Source organism: Bolinopsis microptera, chromosome 1 (assembly GCF_026151205.1).
Source record: "Bolinopsis microptera isolate Bmic1 chromosome 1, MBARI_Bmic_1.0, whole genome shotgun sequence".
In the NCBI taxonomy this organism is placed as follows: Eukaryota; Metazoa; Ctenophora; class Tentaculata; order Lobata; family Bolinopsidae; genus Bolinopsis; species Bolinopsis microptera.
This window is the reverse complement of record NC_087072.1, coordinates 10334449-10352786: the sequence shown is the minus strand read 5'-3', so window position 1 is coordinate 10352786 and position 18338 is coordinate 10334449. Positions and strand designations below refer to the sequence as shown.

The 18338-nt window shown below is 38.4% G+C and overlaps 2 protein-coding genes across 2 annotated transcripts in view; one reads left to right on the top strand and one right to left on the bottom strand.

Moving 5' to 3' along the window:
- The window catches only part of LOC134812323 (uncharacterized), a 44597-nt gene that overhangs the window by 4355 nt on the left and 21904 nt on the right, over positions 1 to 18338 (top strand). The gene's annotated exons all lie outside the window — the stretch shown is intronic.
- Positions 12093 to 18338, bottom strand: part of LOC134812265 (uncharacterized) — a 72781-nt gene continuing 66535 nt past the window's right edge. The window contains exon 5 of the mRNA XM_063819595.1: positions 12093 to 15066. Coding sequence (XP_063675665.1) covers positions 14546 to 15066 — 521 coding nt within the window. The 3' untranslated portion in view covers positions 12093 to 14545. The remainder of the gene's footprint in view (positions 15067 to 18338) is intronic.

The following is an 18338-nucleotide window of genomic DNA, read 5'->3' as shown; positions in this document are numbered from 1 at the left end:
CACCACCACATTGAAACAAGAACTATAAACTGCCATGTTGGGTGCCTTCTGAGGAATATACCGTTATACCTCGTATACCACGAGGAGTCGCCAGTGTGCCGTGTGGTTTAATGAAGATGGGACCCGGTACTAATACTTTATACTACTACTAGTACGGTACTAACACTTCAAGTCTCGTGTTAAAACCATGATAGCTGGGTGTTTTGAGTAAAGTATAACGTTTTATCTCTGAAAATACATCCCTTTAATGCAATGAGTTCCTACGGGGTCCTACATAGGGTCACAAACTTATTAATGTTTTAGATCTGAAATCTGATATCTGATACATGATGTACATTTTAGTGTCATGAAATTGGCTGAAAGTCATTTTATTTGAATATTTTATAGATTGTATAAAGTGGTAGGGCAGTGAGTGTAATGGTTTGATTATACTGTGGAGGCGGCAAAATTTCAAGAATAACGTACTCCACATCAGTAATGGTAATTCATACCGGTCACCGGAGTTAATCGAAGTAAATGAAAGTATTAATCTTATCTGATGTAACAGCATTACATGTTGAACAGAAATCAGATAGGTTATCGTTTGTTTATTTTGTGAGATTGTGACCGTTATTTGGAAGTAAATATTGCAATAATTTTCATTTATGAAAGGCAAAGTTTTTAAATCTAAGTAAACTATAGGTAAAAATATAATATTAATCATAAGCTAAAATGTACTAATCTTTGTATTCTAAATGGGGAAAAAGAAGAAACATTGTCAGTCAGTCGAGAAAATTGTCAGTCAGGCTATATGGCAGCTTTGTAGATGTTGTGACTATGCTAGTAGTGGTCCCAGGCTTGCGACTGGAATTGCGGTGTTAAATCGATTTAATGGTACCAACGATCCACCTCCCACTTGTTGTTTGGTACTTAGCATTAATAGTGTTAGCTGTAGCCATTTATAGCAAGAATCTTAAAACATAAGGGGATGACAAGGAAAAGAGGAAGGAAAAAGAATAACGGGACAAACAATTAATTAAAGTATTTATAGGAGCATTAGATATTGTAATTACAAGCTTCAATAATAAATCACTGACTAAAACTTCTAATTAAAATGACACTTGGTACGCTCGCCCATTTTCACTGGTCAGTCTGAACTTCGGTTTAGCACGTTGTACACTTATTCACCTAAGTTTCAGAATTTGTTCAGTTTAGCAGAGTTAGTACCCGTGTTTCAATAAGTCAAAAGATATCAGGGGAGTTCTTTAATAATGTTACGGTCATCTAGAATACCGAACTTCCTGAAAACGTTATCATATTTCCTCAGACAACGTTTAATGCCTTTAATCAGTCTATCACGGCTATATCCTCTATCAAATAGAATTTTGAATATTTTGTGAAGATGGGAGGTAAAGATATCCAATCTAGTGCAAACATTACCATATCTAAGAACTTGACTTGAAAAAACGTTGTAGCCAACCTCGGTTGGGATGTTACTGTGAGGAAATGTAAGGGATACAACATGAAAATTAAAATCATCAGTTTTGTTATACACTGATATTTCTAGTCCTTCTGTGGAAATATTAATATTTAAATCAAGGTAGTTAATGATTTTATTATTGGAACCAGCTCGCTCCATCTCCAATGAATTAGGATAAATATCTTTAATCAATTTATGAAAGTAAAGGTAGTTAATAATAGATAAATCGTCAACATATCGTTTATTATTGGATAATATCTTTGCTAATCCCATTTTCTTTTCCTGAAGTAAACGTTTCATATAATTAAATTCCTTTTTGCCAACAGTGAGATCAGCTATAGGGGAACTTGAATTTCCACCCATAGGAATACCCTTGGTTTGTATGAATACAATCCCACCGAAGACGACATAAGTGTTATAAATAATAAATTTAACAGCCTCTTTTAGGTCATCTTGACTAAAGCAGGCATGACAATCATAGGTTTTATTGGAAAAGAAACATGTATTACTGTCTCTTTTAGAAATACAAATATATCTATTACGGTCTGAAAATATTAAATCAACAACTTCATTAATCATATTCTCTACTTCAATCAAGTCTAATCTGGTATAAAGAGTAGTAAAATCATATACTTGTATATTATAAACATCGCTATTTTTGATAGCTTCAAAGAATTCACTTGAGGAATCTATGCTCCAAAACATGTTTATACCGCTGTTGTTGTAGATTGCCTCGCAGTATTTCTTGAAGTATTTCCTCAAAAGTTTCAGACAACAGTTAACTTGGACGTTAAGTTGTTTCGTAACGCAAAAACGGGCACCTGCAATGAACCTCGCCTTGTAAGGGTTCTTATGAAGCTTAGGGTTCCAGAAGATGCGTGCTAGTCGCAAGTTTTTATCTTCAACTTGTACATTAAATCTCTCCTTTAGACTCTCAGATATTTTATTGACATAATGAGTCTCGTCTTCGCTACAGGGTTTATATGTATCATTACCTATACATTCTAGAGTATTAGGATCAAAACCCATTTCATTGACAAGAGTTTTTACATAAAACTTTTTACAAATAAATGAAAAATTACCAGAAGCTTTGTCGATACTACAAATAATGTATTTACTTTTCAGCATTTTAAGACTTCTTTTAACATCATCTTTTTCCAGTGTGTTTTCTTTTATTTCAAATGTTTCAGGAAAGTTTTTCTTGTAATATTCAATACGATTGGAAACTATTGATAACACTTTTTCCTTCCAATCGCTGAACTTTACTTCTTTTTGACAGTACTTTCTACTTTTTGATTTTATAAATTTATCGACAGCTTCGGTAACTGACATATATATCTCATCTGGAGATTTAAATGTGGGAATTCTGTATTTACAACCGTAGGAAAGTACTTCCCTAAGTTCAACATTATCAACAATATCTAAATTACCAGTAACTACATGTCCATGAGGAGGATAATTGAAAGGGGAGGAGTGACAATCGCATGGACTACCTAAAATAGATTTAATATCAGAAATAGAAAGTTTCTTTAAGAATGAAGCATAGTTACAAATAGAAAGACTTATAGGATCATTATACTCATAATAAATCTGTAATGGTGTAAAAGACTGAATCAAAATGGGAAGCAAATTAATGACTGAAGTGTCAGAGAAAATAGATTTTAGGTTAAGATTATCAATGAATTTGCAATTAAATGGAACAATTATAAATTCTCTATTACTGGATTCAGATTTGTTCTGATGGTATTTGGGGGAAAATGTTGAACAGAAAGAGGAACATACGTTGTAAATCAATCCTGAATTATTTTGACTCAAAGAGTAGAGAGTGTCTAAATCTGATAAGCTATAACATTTTAATGTTTTGTATATGGAATGTTCTGAAGAGATGTTATCTTTCAGCCTGTTAATATCAGACTCTATGGTATCCAGAGACTTCTTAGGCTGAACTTTCTTCTTTCCATTCCCTCTGCCACGTTTGTATCGAGCAATCTGTCCACTAAAATAATTCATAACCCGATCTTGGGAGATGTTGCCCGTTCCTTTCTTCTTGTCATTAAGACCAAGAGGGAATGCTGTCCCAAGCTTCTCTATCCAGTAATCCTCCAGGAGAAGTAAATCATTTTTGACATCGGTGGACATGTCAGAATCAACATAATCTACAATCTGTATGGAAGCATCTGAGAAGACGTGACCAGGAATATTAAAATGTTCATATAAAAATGTGGATGATTTGGCTTTGACACAATTTCTGTGGCCATTGACTCTTTTATGAAGTGGTTGAGTTGTTTCTCCAACATATTGTTTTTTACAGGTAGAACAGGTAATAACATAAATAACATTATTAGTTTTACAATTAAATATAAAATTTGTATGTCCAAAGATAAAATCATTATTAAAAGTACTGCTCCTAAATGTATTAACAGGATTAAAACTGTTGCAAGTGAGACAACCTCTACCATTGCAACATCTAAAAGTGCTAGAAAAGACATTACTAGGGGTTACCCATTTATTCAAGGATTTTGAGAAAAATTTACCATTACGTTTAAGTCAAGAAGGTAACATCATCCCTTTCGGCGTTTCCGCCTAGACCCAACGACTCGAGATAGGCCAAGGACAACGGGTCGGACATCAACCTATTGTCATGGGGCTGCCATGATTGGGCGGGCGTTAGATGTCATGAACCTAAATAGTTCTCCCACCGACGCAGTGTAGCCTGGCGAGATTCTTCGCGACCGATACTTTGGTACGATAACATTATGTGGCTAGTGATATAGGGAAATTCAAATTCCAAAGTGATATTTTAACACTATTATCTGGAAATTCTGAAATTGGCTGAAAGCCATTGCATTCAATATTTGTAGATTGTAGATAAAGTGGTTAGGCTTTGATTTGAAGGTTCACTCAGCATAACAATACTAAAGGTTATGGTACGATAAGTCACGTGTTGATATAAATAAACATGTGATGTGGCGTGTTGTGCGTGTTTCCTTACATGAAGATGTTTTGGTAGTAAGGAATGTTTTGCGAGGGTCAGGCCATGTTGGTAACCTCTGTTTTTCAAGCATTTGGTGGCAGTGTGCTGGAGAACGGGACGGTGGGGGAGAAGGGCTATTAATGTCCAGTCTAGACACTATATGGTGGCAATGCCAGCATTTCCTTACCATCTCTTCCCAGACTAGCCAGTGTCAGCCTATTTGGAAATATTCTTTAAACATGTCTTGTTTGTTATTGTACCACTTCCACAAAACGTAAAAAGGCCTCTCATAAAAAATCTTGGAACTGGAAGCTAGTTAGATTGCTTCCCAGGCTTGTTGCCCTAAGACAGGACCCCTATTTCCTTCTCCACTCACAAGTCTCGTGACCCTTTCCTCCGCTCCGGTTGGTTGCTAGGTGATCACGTGGCCTGGCTACAGCACCTGGCGCCGTGTAGTCTGGAAAACCCGGATGGTACATTATGTAATGGTGAAATACTCGCCAGCCGGCTAAAAGACATCTCAATTGTGAGAGGGAGGATGAAGATGACAGCTTTATGCTCATAAATGTAGCTCAAACGTTCGGCTGGTTTCAAGTTTTTCCAGCCTGTAGCATGTGGGATGTTGCCGTGAAATTTCAACCCGCCCTATGGAATTAGACTGATATTGTATGAAATGAGACCGATCTGACACTATCTTGACTTTCCTTAATTAATCTGTCCTGGATATTCCCAGGTCATGAGCAATTCTATACCTGAAGTAACCCAATTTGACTGATCATACCGACCCGTATCCGAGCTAGAAGCAAGCTAAACTTCGGCATAATAGTACGAATGAGTTAACATTGCTCGGGTGATAAATCAAATGCTATTACGTACTCTAAATGTTATCAAAATGCAAAAGTCACTTCGATTAGAGACTTGTATAATATGGTCCGTGCTGGCTGAAGTTCTGATAAAACTGTCTGTTTGTAAGCGAGAGAAATGAAGCCAGATTTTAGTGCCAACCCTGCAATTAGATACTCACTTGATACAAAGTTAATACTTACTTAATATATTACACAAATGCACATATATAAGTGATATAGTGCAAGTTTTTAGTGACTCATGCTGGTGGCGTACTTAGTACTGCAGTGAAACAAATCATATTAGATCATGTTCAACTTCGTCTTCTGTCACTAAACTGTGTAAAACTTTGCATCACAATTCACAGCATAAACGAACATGTGAGATCTTCAAATTTTCGTGAAGTTCATGATCTAGGCTAGTCTGATGAAGCATTATTTGCAAAACCACAGGAGTCAGGACTTGCGTAAAGTGGTAAAAGAAGTTGGTGCATGTTGAGCTTAAAGTCCTGTGTATCACGTGACCAAGCATTGCTTGTTGCTTCATCTCCATCTTGATGAGAAAAACTCCCCGCCGTGTCCTAGAAATAAGCCCTGTTTTGTGCAACTAGAAAGCTTGGAGGATTTGAAAATGCCGGATCACGTGACTCACGGGGAGCACTATTTTAGGAAACCTCAATTAGTGATCTCTATTACGGATATATAATTATAAGTTATAATGGTTCTCCAACACCCGCATGTGAAACAGATCACTAGAGGAGCTAAAAATAAAGGGGTCTAATTTTGATGTTGCAAATTTTAACAAATTTCAAGGTTCGCCAGATGACATCACGGTCTAAAGAATCACTGTGTAACGGTGTATCATGACATTTGGGCCCATTCAGCCCCCTTTTAGCGCCTCACGTGTTGACTCGATGTGAAGGTGATAGCTGCACTTTAAATCTTGCGGTTCAAGGTAAAGGTATATCTTAACCTGAGGGGCTTTGGCCACCAGTGCCTTTACCACAGGCTCTAATTTGATCTTAAAAATCAGAGCCCTGTTAGATCGATATTTTTGTGCTGATTCCATCCTAAAGTAAACATTGCAGCTGCAAACTTGATACTCATACAGTAAGTTGGTTGGTGGTCCTCGCAAAGTATATGTAACGTACGTGATGGAATTTGGCCTAAACTTCAAGCAAACTGCAAAGTGAGTTTGCTGACAAAAGTGTTTTATGTTCAGACATCAGGGCATCTCTATTTCGGTCAAGTGTGAAGTTTGGATGTAGTTTGTAAAATATCACGTCCAGAGACTAGAAGTGTATCGAAACATGGATTTTCAGTCAAGCATGAAACGCGTGTGAAAGATTTGCGACTCTAAGTCTGATTCTATTGTGTAGTCCCTTTGAAGATGATAATTTGGCTTTACAGTCAAACTATTGATAAAACACTTAAGTCTGATAAGGTTAAATATAGTAGCATATCATATATCACCACATCAAAATTTAGATTAATGTCCTGCTTAATCGCTGGAAATTAGTTAATGAAATAACCACTCAAATGAATTAGAATCATTCGGCTTGGCAAGAGCTTAAATTGCTTCTTTTTATACGGAATTGGTCACAGTTTTTGGTTTCCCAATCCCAATTGGTCTACAACACTCCAATTGACGGTGTTTTACAGTAACAGTACATGACAATCATACTTTTAAAACTTGGCTCCTGCACCCTCCAAACACTTATCCGACTAAATACTCCCAGTAATCAACCAATTGACTGGCAGAGACCAACACAAAGTGTGATGATGATTTACTGGCCACATGAACTCAGGCCCTGCCGTTATAATCTCTCCCCATCAAACGGTACTTGTCTTCAATTATACACCCCCAAATTTACCATTTAGTAGCCAGTAAGTGGCAGTCTTTATTTGTCAAGAAGGGACCAGATCATTACCGGGGACTCCCAAGTTGCGGATATCGCATATTATAATTTCAGTTTATTATGATTGCTGGGAGCGATCTGGAGGGAGGCCAAACGTCGGGTCCGTCACTCAGATTTCTGGAACTTTACCAACTCCCTATAATACTTGAGAACATACCCAGAATACTCAGCCGATCAGCATTAACAGACCTCGGGTGGGTGGATCTGAAGAAATTGAACATAACAAGCCATGTTTAACAGGGTATATAACTCCTACTACGCAACTTCTTGATTACCTTTCGTCACCCTTGTACCTTGTGAAAATTTAACCATTATGTCAGGAGTGTATGTGCCTGGTTAGGGGACCGAAAAGCATAGAAATGCTCTGGGGCGATGAAATGCATAGCTGATAAAAAGAAAACCTAGAAAGGGACCGGACGTGTCATGTGAGGATCACATATCGGCCGGGGGATGCTGTTAACCACAGAAATGTGTCTATCATCTACTTGCAGCTACCAATCATCCGGTTAAGGTGTCATAAGTTATCATGCTCAATACACGGATATAACATAGACCGCATTTACAAGCTTCTAAGCTTCCCTCTCAAAATAGATGTGACGTACATGAGGTCATGCAGATCTTAGCTTCTCAAACCAGGGAGTATTTTAAAGTTTTGGCCATGCTTACAAACCATTTTAAGGACGGGGTTTTTAAACTTTTTTAAACTTAGAAATGATTTTATATAATAGCTTTGCCAAGGTATCGTTTTGGCAAGGTATTATGTAATGTTCGGGGTGGATTTTGGGGCTATTTCTTTGTCACACCTCTTTAGTTTGCCTGCGATTGTCCCAAAATAAAATAATTTAAGAATTTTCTTAAACATGGTGTTTAAACCAATTACCATTTTCCAAAAGTTGACACAGAGGTACGCACAGTCAGGGACAAGGATTTTAAAACTTTCAAGTTGCCGCTGCTAAATTTCCACTGCACAGTGCACAATGTCAAAAGATAACAAGGGTATTTCCTGACATATTTGAGCTGCATTCCCCAAAATTATGCATGAACAGCGTAACACTTTGTCTCATGAAGTGTACTGCAGGTGTCACCGACCACGTACATTGTTTACAAATTCCCCTAAATTTATTATCTACATAATATTATTACGTTACAACAAAAGGAATTCTCTGTAATTCCAAACTCATGTGACAGACCGCGACCAGTGACCCGTGATCACTGACTGTTGATGACATAAAGAAGATTCGCAGCATAAATAATGGCACAGATTCAGGGTAAATACAAACTTCTCACAACACTGCACCTTGACAGGGTTCCCCTCTAGTGAGGTCTCTCTCTCTCCCCCCTCCAGCACCCTCATAATCCCAGTACACAGTGATAACGTTGAACTTCTGTGTGAGAACAAGTTACCCCACTCTGCACTGTTCTCAGGTTAATTTACTATAAATTAGTCCCGATGAATGCAATGGCGAAAGCTGTTGATGTACCCAACAATCTTAATCGGATGACCATTACCCATGATCAATTAGTGTAATTTTACGGGATTCCCACTATCTCTATTTTTCTCGTTTCCTGAGAAACATCCCACCATTCTCAACACACAGAATGTTACGTTACACTTACCACTCAACCTGCCAATATGGAGAAACCACTTTTTTGTACAGCTTCACCCCCTTCTAAGGAGACAATAGGGTTCCATTGTTAGGGTGAACAGGTCTAACTATGGGGGTTTACAGCACGTGCGGGAGAGAGAACAGCTGGCCTAGAGGGGGTCCCGACGAACGTGTCCCAATACCAGCCCACTTCACCCCCGGAACATTGCTGCCGAAAACTTTTGCCTGTTCACCTTCTCAACATCCTGTACAATGTCCGATGCCCACATACACATTGACATTGTGACTCGTTCTTTATCAGCTGAGGGCAGCTAAATGAGGCTGATAAGAACATAGGTACCATGGTGCCAAGGTACGTATTGTAGCAGGGTAACCTCTACATTTCATGGTATAAATATTTAGGTATTAATGTGATAAGTGTGTATATTGAGTTACGTAACTGTAACACCACTCATAACTTAAGTAAGTGTAATGTCTAATTAGGCTTTGTGTTGGTTGCCATAATTTCAGGGGGAAACCGGAAACTTCTCTTTGTGAGGCTGCTCTATTAGCTTTTCCTGGCGAGCTCTTGAGTCCAGAACAGTCTGGAACCACCCTATATTACCAGAACAGTTCATAGACTCTTTGAAAGGTGGTCGACTACATAAAATGACGTGATGTTGGTAGAGTTATACTATAAATAGATGTGTTGTTAACCTACACATGATAAGAGTATAGAGTTGTTAGGTTCCGGTAGTTGGACGATAGTCAGAAAAGTCCGGAAATTTGGAAGTGTCGGAGTGAGTGTGGTGTCATATTTATTATTATTGTGATTTACAGTGAGAAACTGAAAATGTTGGGTAGTCTCGACAATGTTATTTTCCCTCAATATGATAATAATACAATCAGAACTTAGGTTTTTTTGCGGTCGGAATAACAATTTTTCTTGACAATAAAAACATCATACCGAAATTAATATAAGATTGTTGACAAATTATGATATTAATCCACCGCATCAATGCAAAAAATGTAGGCTGGAAAACTTAATTTCGTCGAAGTTTGTCATGTCGCATTAGATGTAAACCAACATTACAGATTTTCAATCCTAAATAAGATTATAGAGACATGAGTTAAACCAGTAAATAATGCCGTTATTCCCCTCTGAATGTTTCTATCTTAATTTTCACGGGGACTGATTTAAGCGGGTAGAAGTAGCCATCAACACCCAGCAGTACTTATCTCTTTAAAACGGTCCCTAAAATACTGGTGACCAACAACCAACACAATTTATATCCTAGTCCTACTCTTCAATGCCCATCACTACCAACCAAAATCTCGAACATTTCAAGTTCAACACGTCGATAGCTATCACCGGGCTGACAAAGGTCGGGACGCATTCCGTTCATATTCCACATAGTATTGCGATAAAGTGCTAGATAAAGCACAGACAGTGCAGACACCGTACTATTCGGAGCATGCAAGATAAATACGCCTACGGACCTCCATTATCAGAGTCTAGATCACAGAATTACTCATGAAACGTGACTGAATAATGTCCTCTTCTGAATTAGCAGAGATTTCTGTGCCACACTCTTCTGGCATTAGTGGGCACTCTCTACCGGTTTTAAATTCTGCCGAATAATTTACAAACCCATGACATCTTTTCATAAGCTGAGTCATGCATTATTCATAAGCTGAGTTAGTAGGGGTCAAGGAGTGTGACTCTGACTAACAATATGTGGGCAATATGTGCATTTATGAGTAATCCTTGATGAGATGACCAAGCACTTGCAGTAGTGCGGTGACCACGGACAATGCTTGTTCTGAAGAAATGTGCATAACATCATCTTTTATTCAATACTTGGAAACGTTTTGGGATCGGTCCAAGATTTCGTACAATAGCTGTGTAATTGATCAATTGTTTGGGTATTTGAAAACCCACGGGTTCAGAGCAAGTGCCCACTGAATTTAACGTGACCCACTGATGAACAGGGCACGGGTGGACGAAGGACCTGGTCACGAGTAACTGGTCAAGCTTGGAGCTAAAGTGGACTGTAGTGTGTGAACTAGAGAATAATGCAGGGTTCCATGATGTTCCACTGAAGGTACCCTGAACAAGAATTTAAACTTTACCATCTAGTATGAAATAAGACCCCGACCTTGACGTGGTTTTTCATTGTTACAATGAATTCTGTGCTGTTTTAGAGGAATTCTTGTACGAGACCACGACTGTGTCCAGCTGGTGTACATATTCGGCACTTGCTAAATTCTACTACTCGAGCTGCTAAGGGACTTAATCAGTTTCGAGGCATCATGAGATTAAATATAGTATACTATAGGCATAGAGAGCATCCGAATGGGTTTAATGTGTATCGAATTGCCGTGTAAAATTTTAATTCTATTCTATTGTATTAAACTATTAACTCTCATCTGAGTGCATCGTCCAAACCTCAACCAAACTATCACGTACTAATATTAAATTATTGTTATATACAATATATAATGTAATAAAATATTACATTAATGTTCGTCATTTTAATAAATATTAAATTAATGTTCTCTATTTTAACTACTCAGGTATGGCTTATCCGGCTCGGCGTTCTTTTGAACTTGAATAGCAGATTGTGATGCGTCACAATAACAACTTCACAATTAGTTTTCGGGAGAGAAAATTATGAAATTAGAATTTGATTTCAGCCTTCAGCATCCACTTGGGGCCATCAGCACTGGCCGTCTCCAGAAAGTATTCTAATTTAGTGCCGAACAAATACAATTCATGTAGTTGGGTAAAATTATCGCTGCCAGCCTCCACCGACTACGAAGCTATTTTCATTCTTGTTTTCACTGCATGTTCTAAAAGCAAGCTGTCCTGAGGACCATTAAACCGAGCTGCTGAGCTGTCAGAACCTCGCCCATCTCCGACCCTACTATTTACATGATAATAGACTCTCTTCCCCGTACGTATCAAATTTACAACTTTTATCAGAGACATTATATAGCGATTAGAGGGAACGAGACCGTAGGAAGGAGAGTGAGAATTGGGATGATATTAATGTTGGGGAGACAGTTACAGGGGGTGTACTATCATCAGTCATCACAGGGTGAGAAGATGTTAGTCAGTGATAGTGACAGCCGCTTCCCAGGCTAGATGGTCGGTTTTGGAGCTCTCCCAAGAGAAACAATGTACCAAGCACTGATTATTGGTTATTGTGTGGAATGTTTTGTGTTATCTCACATTTTTACTTCATTCCACCAATTGAGTTTATTTGTTTTCATAAAGATAAGGGGAGACAAGAGATAACAAGAATTTTTGAACTAAGCTGAAATGATTATAATATCGTATACAATAAACGAGAACACATATAATACCATAAGTCAAACATAAGTTATTTGTAAGAGTTAACTTTAAACTTTGCTGCTTCAATCGAATCCTACTCTAGCTGGTTTAAACTGTTTCGTGAGTTAACACATGTGTTTGAGTGGTGGTACGGTGTTTTACACCGTGGTATACCCGACTAAATTTTGTAAAACTTTTACACTACGTAAGTGGTGGGAGAGGTGTGATTTTTTCTGTTATCTTAGGCAAATATTTAATATTTACTGGAAAATGGGCGTGTACCACACCCTTTGGAGATGAATTTTACTGCTGTCCTATAACTGTGCGATGAGTCGCTAAAAATATACTGGTTTTCAGGTAATCTCATCATAATTTATGAGTGCAGAAAAAATGTTGGTTTTTGTAATTTCAAAAAACGTTAATTTCTTGTTCTAAATACTAAATTGGTGGGTTCAGGGACAAAATTTCAAGTTCCAGGAATTTCTTTTCAATATCCAAGTCCAATTGTATTATGAGGACGATCGAATTTTTGAACCAAACATTATTCAGCAAACAGCCAGACTAGGATTCACACAGCGAACAATTATGTATGCCAATCAATTTAAGGAGGGATTAATATTTCTCATTAATTATAAATGAGTAACTTTTAACATGATACTTTAAATGCAGCCCCATTCTTGAAAGTTCCTAGTGTAGAAAAACAATAACCTAGATAAGATTCTTCGACAATGCAATGAATGTATAAATGTCACTAATATCATAACTCCCTTTAGTTTTGCATGATAAACAGGCTAAGTAAAAACGTGGCACATCCTAACCGTTTTAACCGAGAATTATGACTGGGTCACGTCAAAAAATCTTTTTCCCAGTTCTAGTTAGGTAACATCACGGTAAGATTGTAATGTATGATGTGTATCAACACACAACAAATTCAAATTTGCTTTTTAAATAAAGCCTTCTACTTCTACTCTAAAGTTATTTTATACAATAAATTAATAAGTTTGCTAATTCTTTGGAGTTGATAACATGAAAATAGATCACTTTACCCCCAAGATTAGCATCCTGAAACAAACCACTAGAAGACAAACAATCGTGCCGTCAATAATCAAACATTATATAGTACCGTCGGGATCCAGCTATTTTGCGTAAAAATCAGTATTCATTTCACGAAAATAACGAACAATAGCATTCCTTAGATCTGGTCAATGATAATGTCTTCGGATTGCTGCATGCAGTTCAGAGATTAACACATAAAATGTTGCTCAAATGGCAATTATGAATTAACAGGTACACAATGCCGATTAAATGATCAAATAGTGCTAACGCTGGAGCCACCCTCTTCTTCAGACTGTCACCCTCTCATGCATCTTTTGGCGAACGTCACTTCAAATCGAGAAATGTTTCGAATTTTTGCAGGAATTGTATTGATTGCATTGGGAGCGTTGAAAGAATTATATTATGTGACGTTCATCCTTGCACCGGTTTGGTTTGAAAAGCTTGCATGAAATGGGTGAACAATCTAAAAACTGGCTCCAGAGAATAGAAGATTGAATAAAGTAATTTAGCCTCGTCAGTCCACAAACAATATGCTCCGTTCAATTTACGGTCGTTATTATTATGCCCGATAAAACTTTTAACATCAACGAAAAATGGTTATCTTGCCATTCGATCATTACTGTTTTGTACCCAAAGATACAAGAAAGTACTACAGAAATTGTATAATTTATCTGAACTTAAAATTATGGCATGTAGACATCATTGGAGAATGAGCATGCCAGCAAATGGACTGACGAAGCGACACAGCCCTTTTCAGAATAGTGATCATTTGGAAATATTCTTAAATATCCGATCAGTCTATTACATTTCTGAAAGGAGCCAGAATAATATTGGACACCAACTTACGTTGTTAAATGCGTCTTTTAAATGTTACCACGAAGCAAACGGAAACAATTAATCTGTACAGTAAGTAACACAACAAAATTATATTTTGTTGAAATACAGCGTAAAACAATCCCTCTGCTTCATGGTTTAAGCTTAACCGAAACAAAAGCTAAAATTTTAAAACAATAAGTTATTTTAAACAGTTATGATAAACAAGCCTGACGGTGTGGTCAGATGTAATACGTTCTCATATTTAATAAGTTATGGATAACCGAGATGTGTAATATCATCAGTCATCATCAGGCTGAGTAAATGAATTGATAAAATGATCTTGATAATAATAATATCTCTATGCATATGGAAAGTACGATTCTAGGGGTAAGTCAAAATGAAAAAGGCCAAATATAAACGAACAAACATGACTGGTATGAAAAAACACTCAACTCGAATCTTTCATCTTTAGGTCGTACAAAAACATTATTTACATAGATATAATAAAATATGGTACACGATTTATTCACCTAATATTAAATGTTACGTATTTCACCTATGTGTTACTAGAGTTCTGTTGGGTAAGTCTGAACAGCTGCTTGAACTTGTTTATCAAGTGTTTTTGGTGCTTCCTCAGCTGTTTCAGTTCCTCTCTTGATTCCTGCTCCTCACGCTCCACTTCCGAAATGTACTCAGCAGATTTCTTCAATATTATCACTTTCGATACCCGGTCAGATCCACTGATGGGTTCCACCTCTGCTTGCAGGCGCTTGTAGCTGTCCTTGAGGTCGTTGCGGCGCTTGCGCTCGAGGACATTGTGCGCGAACCGCTTAGTGCAGTTCTCGCTGCATATCTCATCATCATCATGGGAGTGGTTCGCTGAGAGATTCTTCAGCTGCTCTAGGGAGAGTTTAGAAGCTGCTTCCTCCGCAAGATTGCTGTTGTTGTGGGGATGACGCGACTGTGATATCCGTCGTTTTGGGGAAAGTAGACCGTCGTCTGACGAACTTAGAGCACTGTCCGATGAGATCTCAGCCAATTTTCTCTTCAGATATATCATCTCATCCTCTTCCTCTCCTGAAAATATTACAGGTTACATTTCTTTGAAGATAACGTTCCGCCAATCATTTAATCCTTTACCGCTAATTAGATGAAATGCTGAACGCTGCATTAATTAATGCTTTGAGCTTATCTGAGTTCAAAAGCGCGGTGAATTTCGAGCTCAAAGCAAATCAATCAATATTAGTATATCATATATATATGGCATGATCTTGCAATCGACAGTTTTACATATTCTATTATTTTTTTCCTCGTGCATAACGCTGCCAAGCTGTAGCTGGATCGCTCGACGACCTGGTGCCGCTTGAGCGCCAGCCAAGAAGTCTTAAAGTTTTGTCAGTTTCGTGCCGAAACTGCCACTCTGTTTGTACAGATGTGTTACATATGGAAACATTACATAATATCCACGAATCACTCATACATTTAAATATACAAACATAGACGTAATATTCAGCTCAGAGCGGAGACTCTACAAGCATGGTAAACGTGAAATGTCGGGGGGGGGGGGGGGGGCGTGTCATTAACAAAGTTTCGTAAAGATAGTCAGTAAAACCGTGACAAGCATGCACCTTTTCTCCAAGTTCCAATTTTAGGGCGATTTGCTCATTTACTTCCCCTAGAACTTTAAAACGAGTGAAACTTGAATACCCAGTTCATATCAGGACTAACTCTGCCCACACATTTAGCAGGCGGACAGTTCACGGCTAGGCTGTGAGACTGGCAGTAGACACCTGGGCTAGATACGGACGGCAGATAAATTAAAGTGATATTATGCCAGTCTGCCGGCTAGTGACAGGGATATATCCTGATGTGCTGTGGTACAGACTGCGAAATGCCGGCATATTAGCTCCGATATGGAGCTCGTATTCCGATTAATTTTATAGGACATAAGAGTTGCATCAATGACGATAATTGTTTAGGAATTGTTTGAGGGGATATTGGAGGAGCAGGTCTGAGAGCGTGCCTTGATGGTATTCAGGCGGGTAATCCTACTGAATTATTTAACGTATGTGTCCGTTAATGAAATCATTAATCAAATGAGCTCGACCTACTCATTTGCCAACATTGTAAAAGTTAAGGGGGATATTCAACAGACGTGGAATTAGGAGACCCTCCAGGCTTTGTTTTGGCCCTTAGGGTCGCTCCTGTAATTTGTCTTTTGATAGAAATGACCTTGTTATGAAGTTTGCCAGTCAAGAGGCAGGGCACGGGGAACGGACCAGTGAGGGTTTCATTTAATGGCCGGTGAGGTAATGCCCTAGCAGAGTTCAGGATGCCAACAGGGTTATTCTGTAGTGGAAAAGCTATGGCTGCCAAGTAAAATCTATCATTACAGCCGCACGTCATGTTAATGTATCATGCTATGAGGAAGTATTGTGCAGTCTACAGAGCATTGCATATGCATAATATACGGGCAAATACTATTACTTTATTTAATTTACTTATTTGTTATTAACCTACAAGGCAGTAAACGTGATGTTGGGGAATATTTCTCCGGAACGTGACTTACTGATAGATAAATGTCATCATTTTCCGGTTCTGTCCTATTAATCACGACACCGCAAATTCTATGAGATCTCAATTTGGTAATTGTTTAGGGGGACTGTAGAACCGAGAAGAAAGCCTTTTTGTCCCACCCCGAGGATTGACCAAGCCTTACCGGCAATAAGCATTATATAAGCATCGTCAAATTAAGGCATTCTTGCAAACTTTCGAGCTATTGGAAATAGACCTAAAGTATTATTAGGATGTTAATTATACTGATATACCCCTCATACGACATCTCCTTAGTTATTTCTCAATGGATACTATCTAATTAAAATTGCATATATAACAATATTATATTTTACAATGTGGTATTTTACAAGTTACGGAATGAATTGCTTGTCGAGTCCTTACAGAGATCTAATCTTGTCCTGGCTTAACTGCTATTGTAATTCTAGCGAACAAATTATATTAGATCCCGAATTAGTCCCTGAATTGAAGAAACAATGTGCTGGGAACGTGGCAGTTACGGTCGGATACTCCAAAACTTTTCCTAACTCTATCATGGACCTGTAAATTGGTCGGTAATTTGGCCAATTTAACTGCAAATTGAAACACAAAGCTGTTTTGGTGTTGGGTTTCTGACACATGATACATATCTTGTACTATCTTCCGGAATGTTTCTGCTCGTGATTGGAAGCGCTAGAAATTTGTAAGAAATTGGAAGTAGTTTTAACAGTAGGGAGGCGACCTTAGCAGTTACGTTTAGCCCAAACAATTACAAGAACTTATGTTTGCCGAAGCAGTACAGGACTTAAACCCGGCTTCGCGCTCACGAGAAGACTGGTACATATTATAATATCTACAAGGGTTTTGTCAGAGGGCCAGGGCCCTCCAATGATATCATGTATATACTCTGATCATGTACTTAATATTAGCTTTTGCTTGAAAGTGGGCCGAGCCTTTTTGTCTACCATTTGATCGCTAATCCAGGTCTCTAATGGGCTCCAAGAACCAAAACCCGGAGATCCAATTAATCAGAGGAGTCCAGCTATTTAGGCTTGTAGCATACCGCTCCACCATTAGAGAAATCCCCATGGCAATTAGTCGGGTTTGCTTGGGGCGCGCTGTGTGAGCTTTTAAAGCTTTTCCATATTACACAGTCTGCTATCAGGCCTATCAAAACAATCACAGAAATTAATCGAGCGTATACAGAGCGGCACACATCGGAACACATACCAGTCCAGGCTGCTCTGCTCATGTATATTTGACATGCATTACTCTTGCAAATTTGAGCGGATAAACCGTTTCGTAGCGGGTATGAGCATGGTGTATGCTCTGATATGACCGAAGATTTATCTTTCTGTTGAAAGCATGGAAGGAAGGCGAGGGGGAGGAGTTGACGTGACAGAGTATCGTGATACATATGTACGAGTTCCTACAATTAAATCAAACCCTGGAGTATAACCAGACAGAGATAAGGATATCTCTCTAAACGAGCATGAACCGCCGCTCATTACAAGCACGAGGTGGCCTAATGATATCTTGTGCACTTGTTGATATCTCCGCCTAGTTAGCCCCCGATCTGGGTAATTATCCAGATGAACTAGGGCAGGTTCAGGGTTGTTTCATGGCTTCACATGTGAGTTGGGTCTAGTCCTGTGCACTGTGCAGCACCTGCCCTCCTTCTTCTCCCCAACTACAAGCCGACCAGCTGCACCAGCTCCTCCTCCCCCGGAGACAACTCGGTTCGCACATTCATAACATGTATAAAATATATCGTGTATTTATTATGACTGAAGTGC